This window comes from Pan paniscus, chromosome 1, assembly GCF_029289425.2.
Source record: "Pan paniscus chromosome 1, NHGRI_mPanPan1-v2.0_pri, whole genome shotgun sequence".
In the NCBI taxonomy this organism is placed as follows: Eukaryota; Metazoa; Chordata; class Mammalia; order Primates; family Hominidae; genus Pan; species Pan paniscus.
In genome coordinates, this window is record NC_073249.2 from 159,926,255 (window position 1) to 159,945,185 (window position 18,931).

Here is an 18,931-nt window from a genome sequence, read left to right on the forward strand (position 1 = left end):
TACTTTTAAAATCTTAATAGCTCCGAAGTATAAACATGAAAAAAAATTCATTATTAGTGTCAAGAATTATTTGAAGCTTAAATTCACTGCAGTGAAACACATTTTGCTTAGAGTAGAAATTAACGTTTTCATGAGTAACATTTAACATAATCCTTCCTTAAAAAACAAGATCCAAATACACTCAAAAAATACTAAGCAAGGAGTCCACTTTAAAGAGAAATGCATAGGTGTGAAAGTGAATAAACAGATTATATACCCTCTGAAAGTACTAAAATACTTAAATAGAAAGAAGCAAATCCATTAATTTTCTCTTTATATCACAGAAATGTGGCCTAGGTGAAAAGACAGGTCTTGAATTGTGCCATGGATTTTTTTCCTTGAGAAGAAAGTCCCTTACGTGTTTACAAACGCTAAAATACAAGACAAATTGTTCGTTCCCAAAGGTCCCTAGTACATTCCTTATAAAACCCAAAGGATTAACTATTTCTTCCTCTTATTTTTTCTCTCATTTTCCTCTTATTTTTGCAGTTAGTAAAACTGCAACTATCCTGTAACTTCCTTCAAGTGTGACTAGGAGAGCGTCCTTTTAGAAGGTTGGTAAATAATTTTAAGGGATAATAAGCAATGAGAAATATTGCCAAAAAGTATTAAGCAAGGGAGCATATGCTATTTATTCTAAGTACATTAAATACGGCTTTAATGTTATCACAACTGAAGAACCAATATATACTTCCTATTATGGACTAAGATAATCAGATCAAATATAAAAAATTAGTATATCCTATTCTCATCTAAAGCACTTTGTATTCAAGAATTAAATATTTTTCTGGAAAAACATGGTCAGGGTCATGCTCTTGTAGGAAGCATCAATTTTTTTTTTTTTTAAGCCCAGAAGCATAATACCTACATTTTTCTCTGGAGACATACTTCTTCAATAACCTGTTTTCCCCCTCAGATTTAACAAATAGATATATACTGTTGCTTTGCACTTACTGTTACTTCACAAGCTATCCTTAAATCCTCAGATTTATTTGATCAAAAGCACAATAATTCAGCATCTGGATTATTTCATCACATGCTTTTATATTGGCTTCATAAAGAATGAATCTACTGAGAGCTCAAAGTAAAAGCCAACCAAGCATTTCTCCTTTGTCTAATTGTTTAAAACCACTGGTCTCAAAAATCGTCATAATTATTCAAGTACTGAGGCCAGGAAAACTACAAATCAATTGTACTTTTCACTTCTCCACCTGTCTTAGATTTTTTTGTAGGACACAGATCACGAAAGTTCCTCTAACTCTTCCCCAATTCACTATACATGAAACTATCTACAAGTAACTGAAGAATATAGAAGATAAATTGTTTAAAGATAACAGGTCATTAAATAAACACTAAAAACAAAATAAAAACAAAATTCCGTTCTTTCAATCCATGCGTTCCCACAAAACATTCCATTCTCCAACTGATAAAATATTTAAGAAAACTAAAACATACATTAGAAAATATTAGGAAATGACTAGTGAATCAAAATATTTTTTTCCTTTATCTTACAATAATGCAACCATCTTTAATTTTTAAAACAAAAAAGTTAACATAATTTCTTTTACATATTAGATTTTTTAGTTCCCTCGGCAATAAAATTCATTTTTTAAAAACACAGAAATTTTAAATTTAAGTTTTTTTAACTTAAATTTCTCTGTATAAGCTATTTTCCTTCAGTAATATCTTGCCTTAGTATATGACTACACACCTCAAAGCTCAAACCATCCTGAGCAACACCATGAGAGAAGAAACCACATTACCTATGTAGCACATTGCTGCTTACCCGATATTCACTGAGAGGGGTCCACTGAAGACACTAACTGACAAAATGTATACATCCAGCTACACACAACTCCTTAAACATGAAGGAAACAAACACTTAAGAATAAGAACCTCACCAGGACTAAAATCCAGGTACCGATTCTCAGTCTACTGGAACAAACGCAGTCACATTTTGGGGAAACAGAAAGTACTACGTTCTCCAATTCATGTGCCTGGAAATACAATTCTTTAACCACCAAGAGCAAAAGAAATGAAAATAAATTTAAGATCTAAATTTAGTTGTAAATTAGAGATATTGAATGTTTTAAAAAGAATACTGGCAGCAAACAGTCCTGTCTGCTACAGCAAAATCTCACCCTCCTTCCTAAATCTGTTTTGGGGTGCCTGTGAAACCATGAAAATGGCAATTCAAACAAGAGAAATGCCTTATCAATCAAAGTTTACAGTGGCTTATTTCAAAGGAGTCATAAAAAAAATCCAAATACATCATCTCGAACTCTCAGGAATAAAGAATACTGAAATTCTTCCACGGGTAACGAAAAACGGAAACAAAACAAATCCCACAAAACTTCAGATATTTTAAACATTTTTTAAACTTCCAGTTATTTAAAGTTCCAGTAGCGTATACTTAGTTCCGATTAATAAATCAACAGCAGTTGTATGCCCGCCAACTGCGGCCCAAATATGTAAAATCAAAAATAGGGGCTTTAGGAACTTGTTTACTATAAAACGAGCAAAAAGAAACAAGAAAAAGCTTCTCCAATGAAAGAAAAATTAGAAGAGAAAGAAGACAAGAATAGGTAGCCTTGATTTGGAAAGGGGGTGGGGGGAAGCCTGGAAAGTGAAGGTGGTGGGGGAGGTGGAAAAGCAGCTCAGAGGTTGTACCTTGGGGAGCGGGAGATGGAACTGTCTGGATAAATGGGCAGACTCCCCCCAACCTGGCGGGCTGGATTGCGGCTGGCCAGGTTAATTTATCCACTCTCATTTTACCACGATCATGAAAATTACAGAGTTAATCAAAGGCCGTCAGCCTTACGTTTTCCCCACTAACACAGACTGGATGTCAGTCGCAAATGGATGGGGGTGACGCGGAAGGGCGCAACAGCATCTCGGTTAGGAAGGGAAAAAACTTCGCAAGAGGAAGCAGCAGCTTCTCTCCTGGCCCCTAGCACCGGCCGGCGAAGTTGCGCCACAGGCACCCCTTCCCCGGCGGGCGCCCCCTCCCCCTCGCACCGCACTACTACGCTGCACTACCCTTCAAACTGCCCCCGAAGTCCAAGTACGCCTCCGCTTCCTCCTACCCCCGGACCCATCCCAACTAAGTTCCAGGCGAAGCTCCCGCCCAGAGCATGGCCTGTTCCGGACAACAGGTGGGCAGCGGCGCCAGCAGGGCCGGGCCTCTCCTGGCCAGGCCCACTCCACTCCTCCCCGGCCCAGGGCCGGGGGCGCCCGGCTCCGGGACAGGGAGGGGGAGCTCGCTCCCTTACCTCCGCCATATTTGCCGTACTGCCGGGTCACATCTCCGCGGCGGCCGCAGCTGGGTCACGGCCAGAACCCGGATGTGAGACTCAGCAACGGGACTCCGGCCGCTGCCGTCTCTGCCGCTCCCGCCGCCACTGCCTCGGCGGGAACGCGCAGGAGCCGCCCGAGCGCGCCCACCACACCCCACTCCGCCCCCTCGCGGCGCCCCGGCTGGGCTGGACTGGAGGGAAAAGGCCAGCGAGCACGCGCCGGAGCAGGGGCGCGCGCGCGGCCCCGCGGCCAGCCCTCCCCGGGAAGAGCGGAGGGGGCGGAGTCAAGGTGGGTGTGGGAGGAGGTGGGCAACCGCGCGGGGCGCTTCGCTGGCTCCAGCTGATCCGCCACTCCAGGCGGAGGGGGTTGTCTACAGATCAGAGAGGTCAAGGAACAGTGCCAAAGGAGCCACATCCAGCATTGACACAGCGGAGGAAAAATACGTAATATTTTACATGTAGGTCGTTTTTGAAATGCATTTGCTGAAAAACGGATGTTGCTGTGATGCAACGGCGGCAAGAACTGTGCTTTGAAAGCGGTTATGCCTTGACAAATATTTCTCCATCAGTAGATTCCCGACAGGAAATGTAAAATTCTATATCCCCAAATCTCTAGAGAGGTCAGAGCAAAAATTAATGGAAGAGGTTATGATAGGCAGTCCGCCATCCTCATGTCATTTGCGTTTTCTCACACACTTCTGTCATGCCAGTAGCAACACAGTTATGTACTGAATTTTGCACAACTAGACAAAATTTAAAATACTGAAAATTGACTGTTTTATGGATATCATCTATTTAGTAGCATGGAGGGAGAACCTACTTATTTGCAATGCCTGAAATGCCTGTAACTTGAAAGTTTATTTTAATGTATTGGCCTACAGCTGCCAATTGGCCATGATGCCAATGCTGATGATGGCCAGAACCAATGATTTCAAAGTAACTAACATGTTTCACTTCCATTATACTAAGGCACATACTGAATAACACAAAGGTGACATTAAAACAGTCACTAACATATTTTACTAAACCAGTTTGAAAGTCTTTATTTCAAAAGACTGGGATTTTTTTCCTAATCTTCAAGGGTTCCTCTTAATGCCGTTTCAAAAGTGGCTACCAAAATCAACCATTTAAATACGAGAATTATTCATTCCTTCCAAATAATGTGAACCAATGCTACAAGACATTGCATAAATGTGTACATATACAATTTTTCTTAAAGTTTATACTTATAATGCAATATAGGGGAGGCTATTAAATTATTTATATTCCCTTAAAATTCTAGACTCTATCAAGCATTTTCCTATTTCCAAAGATTCAATGTTAATTTGAAACTGTTACGTCCAATAATAATCTGTGCATGAATAAACTGCATTTACAGATATATGAAGTAGCTGCTAAGTGAAAGGACATTACCTGGTAATTTGACAGGAAAAGAGTCCACAGACAGTCTGTAAACCAATTAAACATAAACATCTGATGCACATTTTCTACTGAAAGAAAAGCAAGGGAAAGAAGAGAAAGGAAAACTTTAAGGTTCCCAAATCTACAAACAATTTTTACCATTAACTGTACTGTACAGTATTTTCATTTTATTTTTTAGAAAACTTATATAAAAGTGTTTTTCAGGATTCCTTGGGGGAATAAATATTTTAGCAGAGGTATATAGTTTCTAAGAGTTACCCTGTTGAATTATGTCAATCCTCTGGACTTGAAATAAAAATGACTTTTTAAAAGTGTCAGTTCATATCCAAATAGTTTTCAATCAATACACTTAATGAAAAGAGCTGAAGGCAAAGAACAATGGATATACATGGACCTGAGGTGGGTACAGACACAATTAGGGGCCTAGAGGTACAAACTCAGGCTTTATACCATGATGATGAAGGAGGGTTTTCCATTAACATATGAAAGCTAATTTATGAAATTTGGCTACCAAAGGAAAATTAAAAGTGTTACAATACAAGGTACAGAAATAACTTGCTTAAGTACACTGAATCTTTGATTCTTCAGTTAAACTACCAACAGAAATCCCAACTGTGATAAAGAGCAGGGGATCATAGTCTATTAACCTACTGAATGAATCCTAAACTTGTCAGGAAAATGGAAGTCTGAAACATTTCTGAATGGGTATCTATCTTACTGTTAAATAACTCTTTAAGTTTATTAATATTGTGTATCAATATTACTAGTTTTAAATGGTATTATTATTATTGAGGGAAAAAAACTCTCTACATTTTTCCCCTTCCCCTTTTTATAAATGTGGATTCAGGGGGTTTTTTAGGTTCAGATATTATAAAAAAGAAACAGCTCTAATACTGCAATTCATAGGTAACACATTACCACTGAATTCAGTATCCTTCCACTATTATTTTATTTTAGTGATACACCTAACTGTAAAATTTTCAGGAGCCACCTTACGGAATGAAAAGTCTTTCTCAAAACGCTTACTTACCCTCTTCAGTATTAAATATATAAAAATTAACTATTCACTAGTTATAGAATTTTAGGGTTGGATGGGACCTTAGAGATCTTTTAGTCAATTCTCTACCCTGTCAAGATAGTAATCTCTCATCATGCTTCTACTACCAGGCTTTCTGCCTATGTTTAAACACCTCCAGTGACTCACTATATCTCATAAAAAGGCTGCTCTTTTCAAAAAAAGTTCAAATGTTTAAAACATTCTTTCTTTTATTATGCCAGAATCTACCTCCTTGTTGTTTCCATCCATTACCCTTAGTTCTTCAGCACTTTGGATTAATTCAACAGATATCTTCTTTGTATCCAAATGCAAACAGTTAATATTTATACTTGGGTTAACAAAAAAAAATTATTTTTAAAGCCTATTCATACTAGAAGAGTTGAAAATAGGACATGAGAGAGCTAAAGGCATGAGAAAATGCACCATTAATTGTGTCTGCTTAAAATTATTACACTTTGTTATTTATTAATGTGATATCCAAAACAGTAGTTCTGTTGGAATTGTGTATAAAATTTTTAAACTAAAAAAGTGTGCTGAATTCCAATTTTATGTGAGGTTTGTGATTAATGTCCCAAAACAAAAAACCACTATACAAAGCCTGAATAAATGCCTCTTCAGCTCCTATTCCCCACCTAAAACCTCCTTATTTTCAGGCAAAGTAACATTAATTTTTATGACATTAAGCTACTCAAAACTGCTATTATATTGATAAATCATTTGTAAGCAACTTACTGAATCTTCCATTCAAAAGTTATTGAACAATTCTATAGAGGCTGTAAGGCGCACGCACACACAAACCCCTCAGTTATTATTATGCTTTTAACAAAAGCATTTAGGAGCACAATCTTACTTCAACCAGTACCTTAAACGAATCAATGAACAAACTTCTTTGGCAATTTACATATACCTAAGAAATATAACCTTTTATTCAGTACCAACACCTGATTCAAATACAAGTAACATATATATATATACTATATAAACCTATCTGTTATGCAATCCAAAAAGGTACCTCTCAAAATGCACCAAGAAAATACTGTACTTATAACAATTTAGACTCTGGGGTTAGCTGACTGAAATAGATTAATACAACACATCCAAAACTAAAAAATTCTATATCTAACAATTTTCAGCGTCCATGAGACTCTTTTGAGATTAGTTTATAAACTATTTCCTGAAATTTTTATTTAAAAGCAACAGCCTACACCATGTCTTTATGATGTGGTGGTAAAATTTTATGGATAATTACTAATTTGGTTGAAAATATCTACATCTAAAAAACTTAGCCTATTACATTTGGAAGCCCCACATCTATAGTGACAATCAGCATCATCTTTTGTTAGTTTCATTTTTTGTTATTAATGCCACTCTAAAACACTTATATAGGCTTTTGGTTCTTCAAATAACAGTTTTGGATTTTCTTTTCATAATTTTTACAGTTTTATCCAGTGGCCCCCTTTTATCAGAATATTACAAACTATGATTATGGTTTTTACATTGATGACATGTTATTTTTATCTCATCCAAATTCTGGAAATTTTTGGCCCATCAGTTCTCAAACACTGGAACATATAAGAAGAGTAATATAATCTTATATTACTTGAGGGAGTTTGGATTTTCCCTCCCTTAATCTCCAAGTGTACCCCTGCCTACCAGCATCACATCCGTCTTGTCTGCATTGAACCTCAACCAGTTGGTTCTTAACCACGTCCGAAACTCAGCCAGGCACTGGGAGAATCGAGCGACCACACCATCTGGATCAAAGGAAAGAGAGCCTCAGTAGCAAGGAGACAGAAACGATGATACAAGCTCACCATCCACCCTGTTTCGCATTTTTAAAAAGATGGTCGGGAATCAGGACAAGGATCCCATGACAATTTTAGAAAAACATTTAATGAGCCTTAAGTCATGCAATTTGTAACTAATGATAAAGGAATAAAAGCGACCCAATAAATAGGTCGCCTCATTCCACCCATAAGTGAAGAAGGTTCAGTCAACTCCGGGTCATCTTGGTGAAGCGGCCTCAATAGCCAAGTCAATCTTGTAATTACATAAGTTCTTCTGCAGAAATGCAGAATTCTAGCGTTGGAGGAAGCTTTAAATAGGGAAAACTGAAGCCCAGAGAGGGATAGTGACTCGCTCAAGGTTACACAGCATGCAGGGACCACAGATAGGCTCCAGGCCAGGGACCTAGCCACTACAAGCTGAAAGAACAAGAGTAAAGAGCGGCGGGCATCTGTCCCAAGGGATCCTCCCACGCGCTAGGAGGACCTCGTTTCCTTACAGTAATACCCTATTCGAGTCTCTCCTCCCTCCCTGACTCCATCCGAAAAGGGCAAGTTGGCCCAGGGCGCTGCTCACCATAAAGGCTGCAGTGCAAGCGAGAGCCTCCCGGGGATGGGACACAAGTGAGGGAAATACAGGAGAAAGAGGCGGAGCCACAGCAGGGTGGTCAGCTTAGCCCCACCCCGACTGGGATCAGGGACCGAAGCGAACGGGGCGAGGCGAACTCACTCCGCAGCGGATTCCCAGCGCGGCGCCGCCACCGCGAAGGCAAAAAGGCGGCGCTGGGAGGCAGTCGATGGCCAGGGGGCGGGAGCTGCGCATGCGCCTTTGGCAGCCGGCGGCGAGCAAGCCAGGCGCGTTCTGCGGCAGCCCCTCCCCGGAAGTTAAGGGTCTTCCGGGCGGTACACTGCCGTGGGGGAGGGGAAGGAGAGAAAGGGGACTGAGGACACCTCAGGAGCCCCTCATCCCAAACTGGAATAGAAGGGGAGAGATGGCTTGTGGAGGCTGCACTTACAGCCGCTGCCGCTGCTGCCGCCGCCACCTTCGCTGCTGCCGCCACCGCCTGAAGAAGCCCCATCCATCCGCCTGCAGCCGGGAGACTCAGAGCCTGGGAGGGGCCTGAGGCCCGGGCCGCCCGCCTCCTTCTTCCAGTCGTCGTCCGGAGCTTCCTCCAGCTCCACCAACCCTCTGCCCTCCCCTCCGCCTCCGCCCTCCTCCTCGGCCTCGTGCCGCCAGCCAACCGCGCGGCCGCTTGTTGAGCCAGGGCTCCACCGTCGCCATGACGCCCGGCAAACATTCCGGAGCCTCGGCCCGAGCCGCTAACGCAGGAGCTTGGGGGTACAGGGTCTTCAGAGGCGGCCAAAAAAGGGGTGGTGGACCACTCCCCAGCTGGTCGCCACCATGCCAGTCTCTCCGGCAGGCAGTCACAAGCAGCAGAACTTCGGGTTGTAAGTTCCGGCGCTAAAACCGTAGTCCATCCCCCTGGGACCCGGAGGGAGCCCTGCTATTAATAGATACTATTTCTGGATTTGGAAAGGGGCCCTACCCTAACTGGGTTCAGTCTGTAGACCTTGAAGCTCCTAGGCCACAATGTCTCCTTTATCGACCTACCGCAGTCTTTAAAAGAATCTACTGGACTGGGCGCGGTGGCTCACACCTGTAATCCCAGCACTTTGGGAGGCCGAGTGGGGTGGATCACCTGAGGTCAGAAGTTAGCGTCCAGGCTGGCCAACATGGTGAAACCCCGTCTGTACTAAAAATACAAAAAGTTAGCCGGACGTGGTGGCTCATGCCTGTAATCCTAGCTACTTGGGAGGCTGAGGCAGGAGAATCGCTTGAACCCGGAAAGCGGAGGTTGCAGTGAGCCGAGATCGTGCCGTTGCACTCCAGCCTGAGCAACAGAGCGAGACTGTCTAAAAAATAAGATAAAATAAATCTCTATTGCTGTGCTTGCTCTGTGAGAAAAGACCTGGTTTAGAACCATCCTTCTAGCACTTCTAGTTTGTTAAGGCCTGCAATCTCTCAACCTTGATGCTTTCATGCTGTGCCCAGACGTTCAAGAGCCTCAGCTTCTGTGAGCCACCAGGCCGAACATTGCTGTGCTCTGTAGTAGAGGTATTTTATTGTCGTCTCGTCAATACCATCTTACCTTAAAACTAATTCCTGCTTCCAACATTCTATTGTTATGCAGCAGTTGAACAAGACTGTAGAAAAGCACACAGCTGTGTGGACTTGTCTTACTTTAAATGGTTCCTTAGCGCTACCCGTAATGCTGCCCACTAAGTTCCCCCAAAATTCCCTAATTAATTAGTTTTCTCTTCCCCTCTCCAATCTCCTCCACCTCAGCTAATCTTTCTTCAGCGGAACTTGTTGAGAGTTCTTGGGAGAGAACCTTGCATTCTCTCTTGAATATGGTACTCACGCTTTTGTCCATCCTACCGCTCCACCAAAACAGCTTCTATGAAAACCAGCAATAGCCATGCAACCAAATACAATGGCTGATCCACAGTTTCATTCTTTTTGAATGAAGCAGTGTTGGTCGGGTTTATCGCTTCTCGATCTTTGAAAAGCTTTATTTGGGTTCTGAGAAACCACTCTTCCTAGTTCTTGTCTTGGTTCATGGTTTCACCTTTCCCAGATCCTTTGCTGGTATCTGTTCCTCACTACCATAACTAAATACAGTCATGCATCGATGGTGATACCTTCTGAGAAATACCTTGTTAGGCAATTTCAGCATTTTGCAAATATCTTCTAGTGTACTTACACAAACGTAGTTGTATGGGCTACTATACACCTAGGCTACAATTGTATAGTAGACTGTACACCTAAGCTATAGTAGGCTATACATCTAGGTTTGTGTAAGTACACTAAATGGTGTTTGCATAATGATGAAAATGCATTTGTTGCTTCTAGGCTACCAACCTGCATAGCATGTTACTGTACTGAATACTGTAGGCAATTGTAACACAGTGCTAAGTATTTGTGTATGTAAACATAGAAAAGGTAATGTCTTGTGCTTGAATGTTGTGACAGCTACAACGTTGTTAGACAATAGGAATTTTTCAGCTCTGCTACCAGATCACCATTGTATATGTGATTCATTGTTGATGATCCAGGACTGTATTGGTATTGCTGGGTCAGTCCATAAACCTCTTCATTCTGATGTCTTTAATATCACCTATAATGATGATTCACAAATGTTAATCTCTGGCTAAGACCTCTCCCAAGAAAACAGACTTTAAGAAAAAACACCTGCACTTATAAGTTAATAAACATCTCAAACCAAATATATAATATTTTCTGTCTTTCCTAATGAACTGCAATCTTTCTCATTTTAGTAAATGGTAAATTCCACTCTTTCACTTACTCAGGGGAAAAACCTTGGGATTACCCTTGACTTCTATCTTATACCTCACTCCATAAGCAAATTTTACCATTTCTACCTGCCAAATAAATCCAGACTACCACTCCCATGTAAATCACTGTGTTACATTGTGATACCCACCTATCTCCTTGCCAACACCCTCCAGGTAGTAATCAATGTGGTTCTGCTCAAAACATTTCTCAAGTTTTTTCCATTTCACTCAGTAAAACTCTTTACAGGGCCCCACAGGATCTCACTATGGACTCTTCCCCTTGCCTGATTACATCCCACGTTGTCCCACAACACATCAGGCACACTATATTCCCTCTTTGGAGCCTGTGCATATGCAGTTTTTTGGAATATTGTGCCCCCAGATAACCTCATGACTCACCTCCTTTAGGTGTCACTGTGTCAAAGAGTCCTTTAACCACCCCATATAAAGTAATAATACTTCAACTTTGGAGCTCTTCAGTCCCTCACCTTTGCTTGAATTTTTCCATAAAATTTATTCCTGCCAGGCGCAGTGGCTCATGCCTGTAATTCCACCACTTTATGAGGCTGAAGTGGGCAAATTGCTTGAGCTTGGGAGTTCACAACCAGTGGGCAAATTGCTTGAGCTTGGGAGTCCACAACCAGCCTGGGCAACGTGGCAAACCCCCATTTCTACAAAAAATTGAGCCAGGCGTGGTGGCATGTGCCTGTAGTCCTAGCTACTTGGGAGACTGAGGTGGGAAGATTACCTGAGACCGGGAAGGTGATGTTGTAGTGATCCGTGATCACTGCCATTGTACTCCAGCCTGGTCGACAGAGTGAGATTCCACCTCAAAAAAAAAAAAAATTTCTACAAGTTTATTGTGTACCTGCTTATTCATCCATCTTCACCTAAGGATAGTACTCCAAAAAGGCAGAGATTTTTGTTTTGTTCACTACTGTATCCATTGCCTAGAATGAAGAAGGTGCTGAATAAATATTTGCTGAATGAATGAGTGTTTACTTCAGTAACATTTGTTACTGCTTATCTTGTATGGTTTTTGTTTTCACCTTAAGGTATGGAAATTTTAATGTAAAATTAAATTGACTTTATTAAATTGAAAAATACAAAAACTGTCCAACTCTCATAGTATGATGTCTAAGAAAAATTCCTTTGGGAGTTTCTTAAATGTTGACAATTTCATAACATCTATTAAGGAAAGAATGGGGTGGGAGACGGGAAGTAGTATAACCTTCACTTTTTGCAGTAGCCATGTTACCTAATTAAAACGAAGTTTCACAGACAAGTTTACAACCTTTTGGTTTGGCCTAATTTGTTATTTCTCATCTTCCTTCTTTTAGGGCTTAATCCTGACCTTGGAAAGGATCTCATGAAGCAAATATGTGTCAGTTTTCCACTTTGTCTTTTCCTGTGTTAGATTCTTGCCTTTAGCTTTACAATACTGGACGAGTCTCCCATTGCAGTAAAAATAACTGCTGATTGTTCACCTCTTCATCCTATTTCTCTGTCCAGTGCCTTTATATTCCTTACATGTTCTTGTTTCCTTTTGATTCTTATTTAATGTTTTTATCTCTGCTTAACATTACTCACCTGTTCTTGAATGTTATCCATTTTTTCCATTAGAACCCTTAGCATATTAATCACAATTATTTTAAATTCATACTCTTACAGTTATAAAATATCTGTCATATCCAAGTGTGGTTCTGATACTTGCTTTGTCTCTTCACACTGTTTTTGTACGTTTTGATATGCCTTACAATTTTTTGTTGAAAGCTGAACATATTGTATAGATAATATGAACTGAGATTAAATAGGCTGATAGTGTGTTTTATGTTTGTGTGGCTAGGAATCAGGCTATGTTTACTGTTTAGTTGTAAATGTGTAAGGCATCAGTTTCCTCTACTGTCCTTGTTTCTGTCTTTTACAATTTCCCTAGGGACTCCTTAAATAGATTCAGCCTTGCAGTTCTTTCCATTGTAATCTAATTATTATACAGGAGCCCTGTAGATATGGTGGTGAAGCAGGATAGTGACTCCTTCACAGGTGGGAACTGGAGTGCACAGGCGCTGGCAGGAGTGAACTCCACTCACTCGCTGTTCCACCCCTTGAGGGAGGTAGAGCACAGGTGAGTGGGTGCAGGAGCCAGGGTGAGTGCTTTTGGGCACCTTCAAGAGCGAACTGCATACTCACTCCCCAACAGTATCTAGGGGAGGGTACCCACGATGCCCAAAACCCCAGAGGAGGTGTTATAGTGCCCTTTTAGCTTTGCCATCTACAGACAGCGTAAGTGTTAACAGCTCAGTGGAGGGTCAGCATGACAGCCTTTTGCACCCACACTCATGGCACCTGAGTTCTTGTCCAGTGTCCAGGAGGAATGAGGTCGCATGAGAGTTGAAGCTGGTAAATGCAGGGTATTTTATTGCGTGAAAGTGCTTCTCAGTGGGAAGAGGAGCTGAAAAGGGGACGGAACGGGAAGGTAATCTTCCCCTGAAGTTCAGCCGTCCCCAGCCAGATTCCTCTTCAGAGCTACACCATCAAGCTGTCCCTCTGAAGTCAAGCCACTTCTCTCTGACTTCCAACGTCCAGCTGCTTCTCTTTCTGCTGGCTGAGGCTGGGGTTTTTATGCGTGCAGGATAGTGGGACAGGGCGGGCCATGGGTGGTTTTGAAAAGGCAGCATTCAAGCAGGAAAACACAGATGTATGTTCTCACTTTGGGCCATGATTCCAGGCTTGAGGGTGGGGCCCTCGCCAGGGACCTGCCTTCTTCTGCCCAGAATTTCCCTGCTTCCTATTCCTATCAGTGGGAAGATGTAGTGGGAGGGGAAGGGTTGGACAATCCTATGATTAGCTCTTAGTGTCTTCATGGGCCCTTGTTCCTGGGATGAGACTTGACGAGTGCTTTTCAGTACATTTTTTCTTTGGGGCGAAAAGATGGCTATTGGGGGCCAGAGTTGGGTATTTCTGTTCCCCCATGTCAGTTAGGCCCTGATAAAACTCTAGTTAGGCTCTGGTAAAGTAGTTGTCCTTGAGGGCAGGTGTTTGTTAAGGAGAACACAACATTCTAGGTGTATTTCAGAAAGATTACTTCCTATCCACCTGCTAGAACCATGAGGAAGTTTTTCTTTAATCTTTATCCTGAGAACTTTGTGGGCACATGGAGGTAAAGCTCATGAAAGTGTAGGGGCCCCCCATGGGATCCCCAGAATATTTTCTCTCTCAAGCTAGTCTACACTCAACTCTTCAGTAGTTAGCTAGTTGTCTTTTAAGTTGCTGGCTTCAGTGGCATTTTCTGCTCCCAGTAGGTTGTGATTCTCTGTTTTCAACTTGTCTCCAATTTCCAAGGTAGTTGTTTGTTCTCCTTAAATAGAGGAAGAACTGTTTTATGAGTTAATGTGAGATTATTTTATTGTCCATATATTCACTTTGAGATGGCTGTTAGACTAGAGCTATCTAGTAGTCAATTATTCACATGAGTATGTGAACCTGAGAATTTGAGACAGGTCTCGGTTAATTTAGAAAGTTTATTGTGCCAAGGTTCAGGATGTGTACCCATGATACAGCCCCAGGAAGTACTGGCAACATGTGCCTAAGGTGGTCAGGGCATGTCTTGGTTTTATACATTTTAGGGAGGCATGAGACATCAATCAATATATGTAAGAAGTACATTGGTTCCATCCAGAAAGGCAGGGACAACTTGAAGCAGGGAGGGGGCTTCCAGGTCACAGGTAGGTGAGAGACAAATGGTTGCATTCTTTTGAGTTTCTGATAAGCCTTTCCAAAGGAAGCAATCAGAATATGCATCAGTGAGCAGAGGGATGACATTGAATAGAATGGGAGGCAGGTTTGTCTTGAGCAGTTCCCAGCTTGAATTCTCCCTTAGCTTAGTAATTTTGGGGCCCAAAATATTTTCCTTTTACATTTCCCCCATTTCTTTTTAAAAAAATCTTTTGGAGAAAACATTTTAGAAGAAAATGAGTCTCTGGTCTCAGGTTTTATCTGATCTCTCATGGCTAGGACAGTTTGTTCCTAGATGGGTTAGGTCCCAAAGCTCATTTTTAGCAGATTGTGAAGTCTCATGTCCTATGAAGAGGAAACAGGGGAGGAAGGGAGAAAAACAACAACAAAAGAACAATCCTGGAAAAATTGATATAGGCTATATTACTCTGAAGTCCATACATCAGTAAGTAGGTATGAAAGTGGCTTATGTATGTAAATAGGTTGCTGTTTATTTTCTTCTGAAGTTTAAGTTGTCTGGCTTCAGTTCACAGGGCTTTAAGAAAGCACAGCTTAGTTTTCAGTGACTCCAACTTAGGAAAAATGGGGCAAAAAAGAAGGAAGAAAATTGATAACATTATTTTGAAGACTTGTGGCCAAGAAAAATTAGAATTTGGTCCAAACTGTAGAAACTAATAAACATTGAGAAAGCATTAGGAAAGACTAGAATCTAACAACAGGTCTACTATAGTTTTGAAACATAATTTTTCTCTCCAGTTTCCCATTTTTACTAAAGACAAATCATGGTACAACTGGTTTGCTTTATTATACTTGGCCTAATTATTTCTATACAGTGCAACAAGAAAATTTTTACATAGGCTTTTAAACTGGCTTTTTTGGACTTTCATAGGAGAAATCTCAGATAAGACTCTTTTAAAGCCAAGCCCAGCCATGGATTTATGCAATCAAATACCTATGAGTTGGGTGAATTTCCTCTCCTCTTGAGGTTCCAAGATAAACCTGAGGCTTCTGGGCCTGTCAGAAAGTGACATTCTTCACTTAACACAGGTCAGAAACCCTGTACAGGGACTATGTACACAAAATATGAGGCCAGTTTTTCCAAGGGCTTTATTGGTTCCATAAGTCACGTTTGATTCCTTAAAAGAAAGCACACCATTTCAGTCAAAGCCTTGGTAAAATAACCAATTTCTCCAATTGTGTCCTGTTACAAATTAAAACAGATTCTTATTGCACTTGTGCAGATGACTGTATTACCATAAGTTAAGAATACTCACAAATATTTCCAAATTCTGGAGAAATCAGGTAGTGAAAAATATGCTCAAAATTTTGTTCATAGGAGTATACTAAACTCTTAAAAGCTGTCAGTAGCTCAAAAGAAAAGTTTGAAGACTAAAAAACAAAGGATAAGCAACATTTAAAGCAAGAGTTGAAAAGATTGCTTTAGTCTCCTGTCAGTTCAGTTTATGGAGTTAACTCCTGTTCTGCTTGATAGTCATGAACACTTCAGCTCTCCATGAGAATCCTGCAAGTTTTTTTCCCCCTCTATTCTAATGTCACAATCTGCAAAGTTATCAGAAACTTGCATTTAAGAACACCTGCTAGAGTTCCATAGTTGATTATAGAACCACCTAAAAAGGACCAAAACAAGACAACAATTGTCCATGGATGACAAAAATTTTAGGGCAGCCATAATCAAAGACACAATTGACAAATGTGTTACCTCTGTGGCACACAATAATTTAACAACAATTACAATTACTGATAATGTACACTAAGTTAAATCAGAATTATAGGAGTTTCCCATCATTTTGGAACACATGCCAATAACATTTATACAAATATAGCCCAAAGAAAACCAAACATCATTTCATATTTGACAATGCTTCCTGTCTAATTTTTATACCAAATAAGCCAAATTATGTCATTTTTGGACTTTAGGGGACCTAATATCTTAAAGGATTAATTAGGTCAGGAAAAGACAATTTATAAATTGATTTTGGAAAGTTTGTAAAATATCAAAGGTTTAAAAGACTTGATACCATGAAATAGGATCATAGGTCATTGTAAAATAAGTCATTCATTTAACGAAAGTGATAAAGAATTCAAAAAAAAAAAAGGCAAAAATCTTCATTCTTTGAGAAAGGAGACATAATTTTCCGAACAAGCCCTAATTAAAACAGCATGAAGCCAATTAAATTTATTTTTCAAAATTTTATAAACTATAAAATTTTAATTTTGACCATAACATAAAGCAATACGGCTTCCAAATGCCTTTTATAACCTTTATTAAGGAGTTGGTTAATGCTTCAAGAAAACCCTGTTAATCTGACACTGACACGGGGGCCCATATACTGGTCTTGCATCACTGTGCCTTTGACAGTAATGATTATAGAGAAACTGAACTTATTTTATCTCTTAAAATCAGCCCTTAAAATCCCACATTCCAACCTCTTTCACAACAGTCACGGGACCTTGAAGAGTTGAATGGCTTTAATTATTGGCCGTGTGTCTCAGGGATGCCATTTATTTTGATTAGCATCTTCTATGGGGCCTGGAGATAAGGCTTTAATTGCTGTCAGTGTTAAGATTTAGCAGGACTTGTCCTTTTAGACCCAGGAGTCAAAACCCTGTAACTTAATGTCACAAGTACTTTAGGAGTACATACAGAAAGATACATGGATGTAATAACCTTAATTTAAAAAAAATTTAATCTCAATTTTTTTATTCGTAAGCAAACCAAAACAATATGACAACTTGACCATATAAAAGTTTTTTTTTAAAATAAATCCTCTTATTGTGATTTACACCGATTATTCATGATGTGCTTGAACTTTCTGGTTTGTGCTGAACATCCCTCCTTCTTAAACAACCAGTCATTTTATTTTAGGACTAAATTTACCATATGGGATTCTTTTTTTTTTTTTTTTTTTTTAGACAGAGTCTTGCTCTGTTGCCCAGGCTCCACCTCCTGGGGTTTAAGCAATTCTCCTTCCTCAGTCTCCCAGGTAGATGGATTACAGGTGCACACCACCACACCTAGCTAATTTTTGTATTTTTAGTAGAGATGGGGCTTTGCCGTGTTGGCCAGACTGGTCTCAAACTCCTGGCCTCAGGTGACCCGCCCACCTCAGCCTCCCAAAGTGTTGGATTACAGACGTGAGCCACTGTGCTTGACCAAAGATTTTTTTTCTCATGTAAAATTATTCTCTTTAAGCTTTCTTACCACACAAAAACCTCTTTATTTTTATAACTTTCTTTACATTTCTGTTATTTCCTGGTTCCTTTTACCTTGTTTTATATATAACCTTTAAATAAACTTTGAATTAGACAAAACTTGTTCACCGTTTTTTTAAAATGATACACTCTTTTTTATTTTTACCAAGAATGTTTTTCTACAATATAAACTTTTTGGAAAGTAAATAATGAAATATCAATTATTGAATTTAATATAACCTTAGATTCTAAATTATAAGTTTGTCTACAAGTATTTATTCCATTACATTTACCTAATTATTTTAATTGTTTACCTATATGACCTGTGAAAACTGCAATAGTCATGATTTAAAGTTATGAAACCGCCATTGCAAAATTATAACTGAGACAGTGAAAAATATATGACCTAACTGACTCCATCTTGCTTCTAACCTCCAAGCTGTCCTTGTTCATTCCTGGGCACAGGCGAAAGTAACTTTGGGAGGTACTTAGTTTATAGTTTAGCTTTGAAACAAAGATGATAACAGTTCTTTCCCAAAACAAACCTCCTTATTGCCTGTGGACTAGAATGCCTAAAGCCACAGGTTTAGAAGTTATGGTAATCTTACTAAATAATTCAAGATGAGCTATTTTCATTAAGCCAATATTAATGTCTTATTTATTAAAGATTACAGAGCAAAGGTCATTCTGTCTTGGGCTGGGTTTATGGTTTTATAAACCCTTTGCCAAATTTTGACACCTTATAGTATTTGTCAGGGATAAGTATGAAATTGCTTGATTAATAAATGCAAACAAAATGTATGCTGGCAATTCTTAGGACATTTCTAATGTTACTTTACCAGTAATTTTAAAGCTAGCTTATTTATTAAAGATTTTACTTAAGTTACTCGAAAAAGCATTTGACTAGTCTTTTCCTTTTTAGTACCTGATTTAAGTGCTTTTATTTTTAAGCCAATTAATTAGAGCTCTTTTATATATTTTTAGTAATGAAACATTGTGTACACAACACATAAATACATAGACATATT

At 39.8% G+C, this 18,931-nt stretch overlaps 2 protein-coding genes across 22 annotated transcripts in view; one reads left to right on the forward strand and one right to left on the reverse strand.

Moving 5' to 3' along the window:
* MIER1 (MIER1 transcriptional regulator) overlaps window positions 1–8,896 on the reverse strand; it is a 63,053-nt gene extending 54,157 nt beyond the window's left edge. For 3 of the 21 annotated variants that reach the window (XM_034967035.3, XM_014345593.5, XM_063600513.1), the window contains exons 1-3: window positions 8,329–8,896; window positions 7,468–7,568; window positions 4,749–4,822 (exon numbers count right to left, since the gene is read on the reverse strand). In XM_034967035.3, the coding sequence (XP_034822926.2) occupies window positions 4,749–4,822; window positions 7,468–7,568; window positions 8,329–8,896 (743 nt within the window). Of the gene's footprint in view, window positions 1–3,311; window positions 3,622–4,748; window positions 4,826–7,467; window positions 7,569–8,175; window positions 8,242–8,328 lie in introns of those variants that run through there. The other 18 variants (XM_034967037.3, XM_034967034.3, XM_034967031.3 and 15 more) reach the window with 17 other exon arrangements.
* DNAI4 (dynein axonemal intermediate chain 4) overlaps window positions 8,879–18,931 on the forward strand; it is a 112,688-nt gene continuing 102,635 nt past the window's right edge. Inside the window, 2 exon segments of the mRNA XM_003806952.6 lie at window positions 8,879–8,957; window positions 8,960–9,047. Of these exon segments, the coding sequence (XP_003807000.3) occupies window positions 8,879–8,957; window positions 8,960–9,047 (167 nt within the window).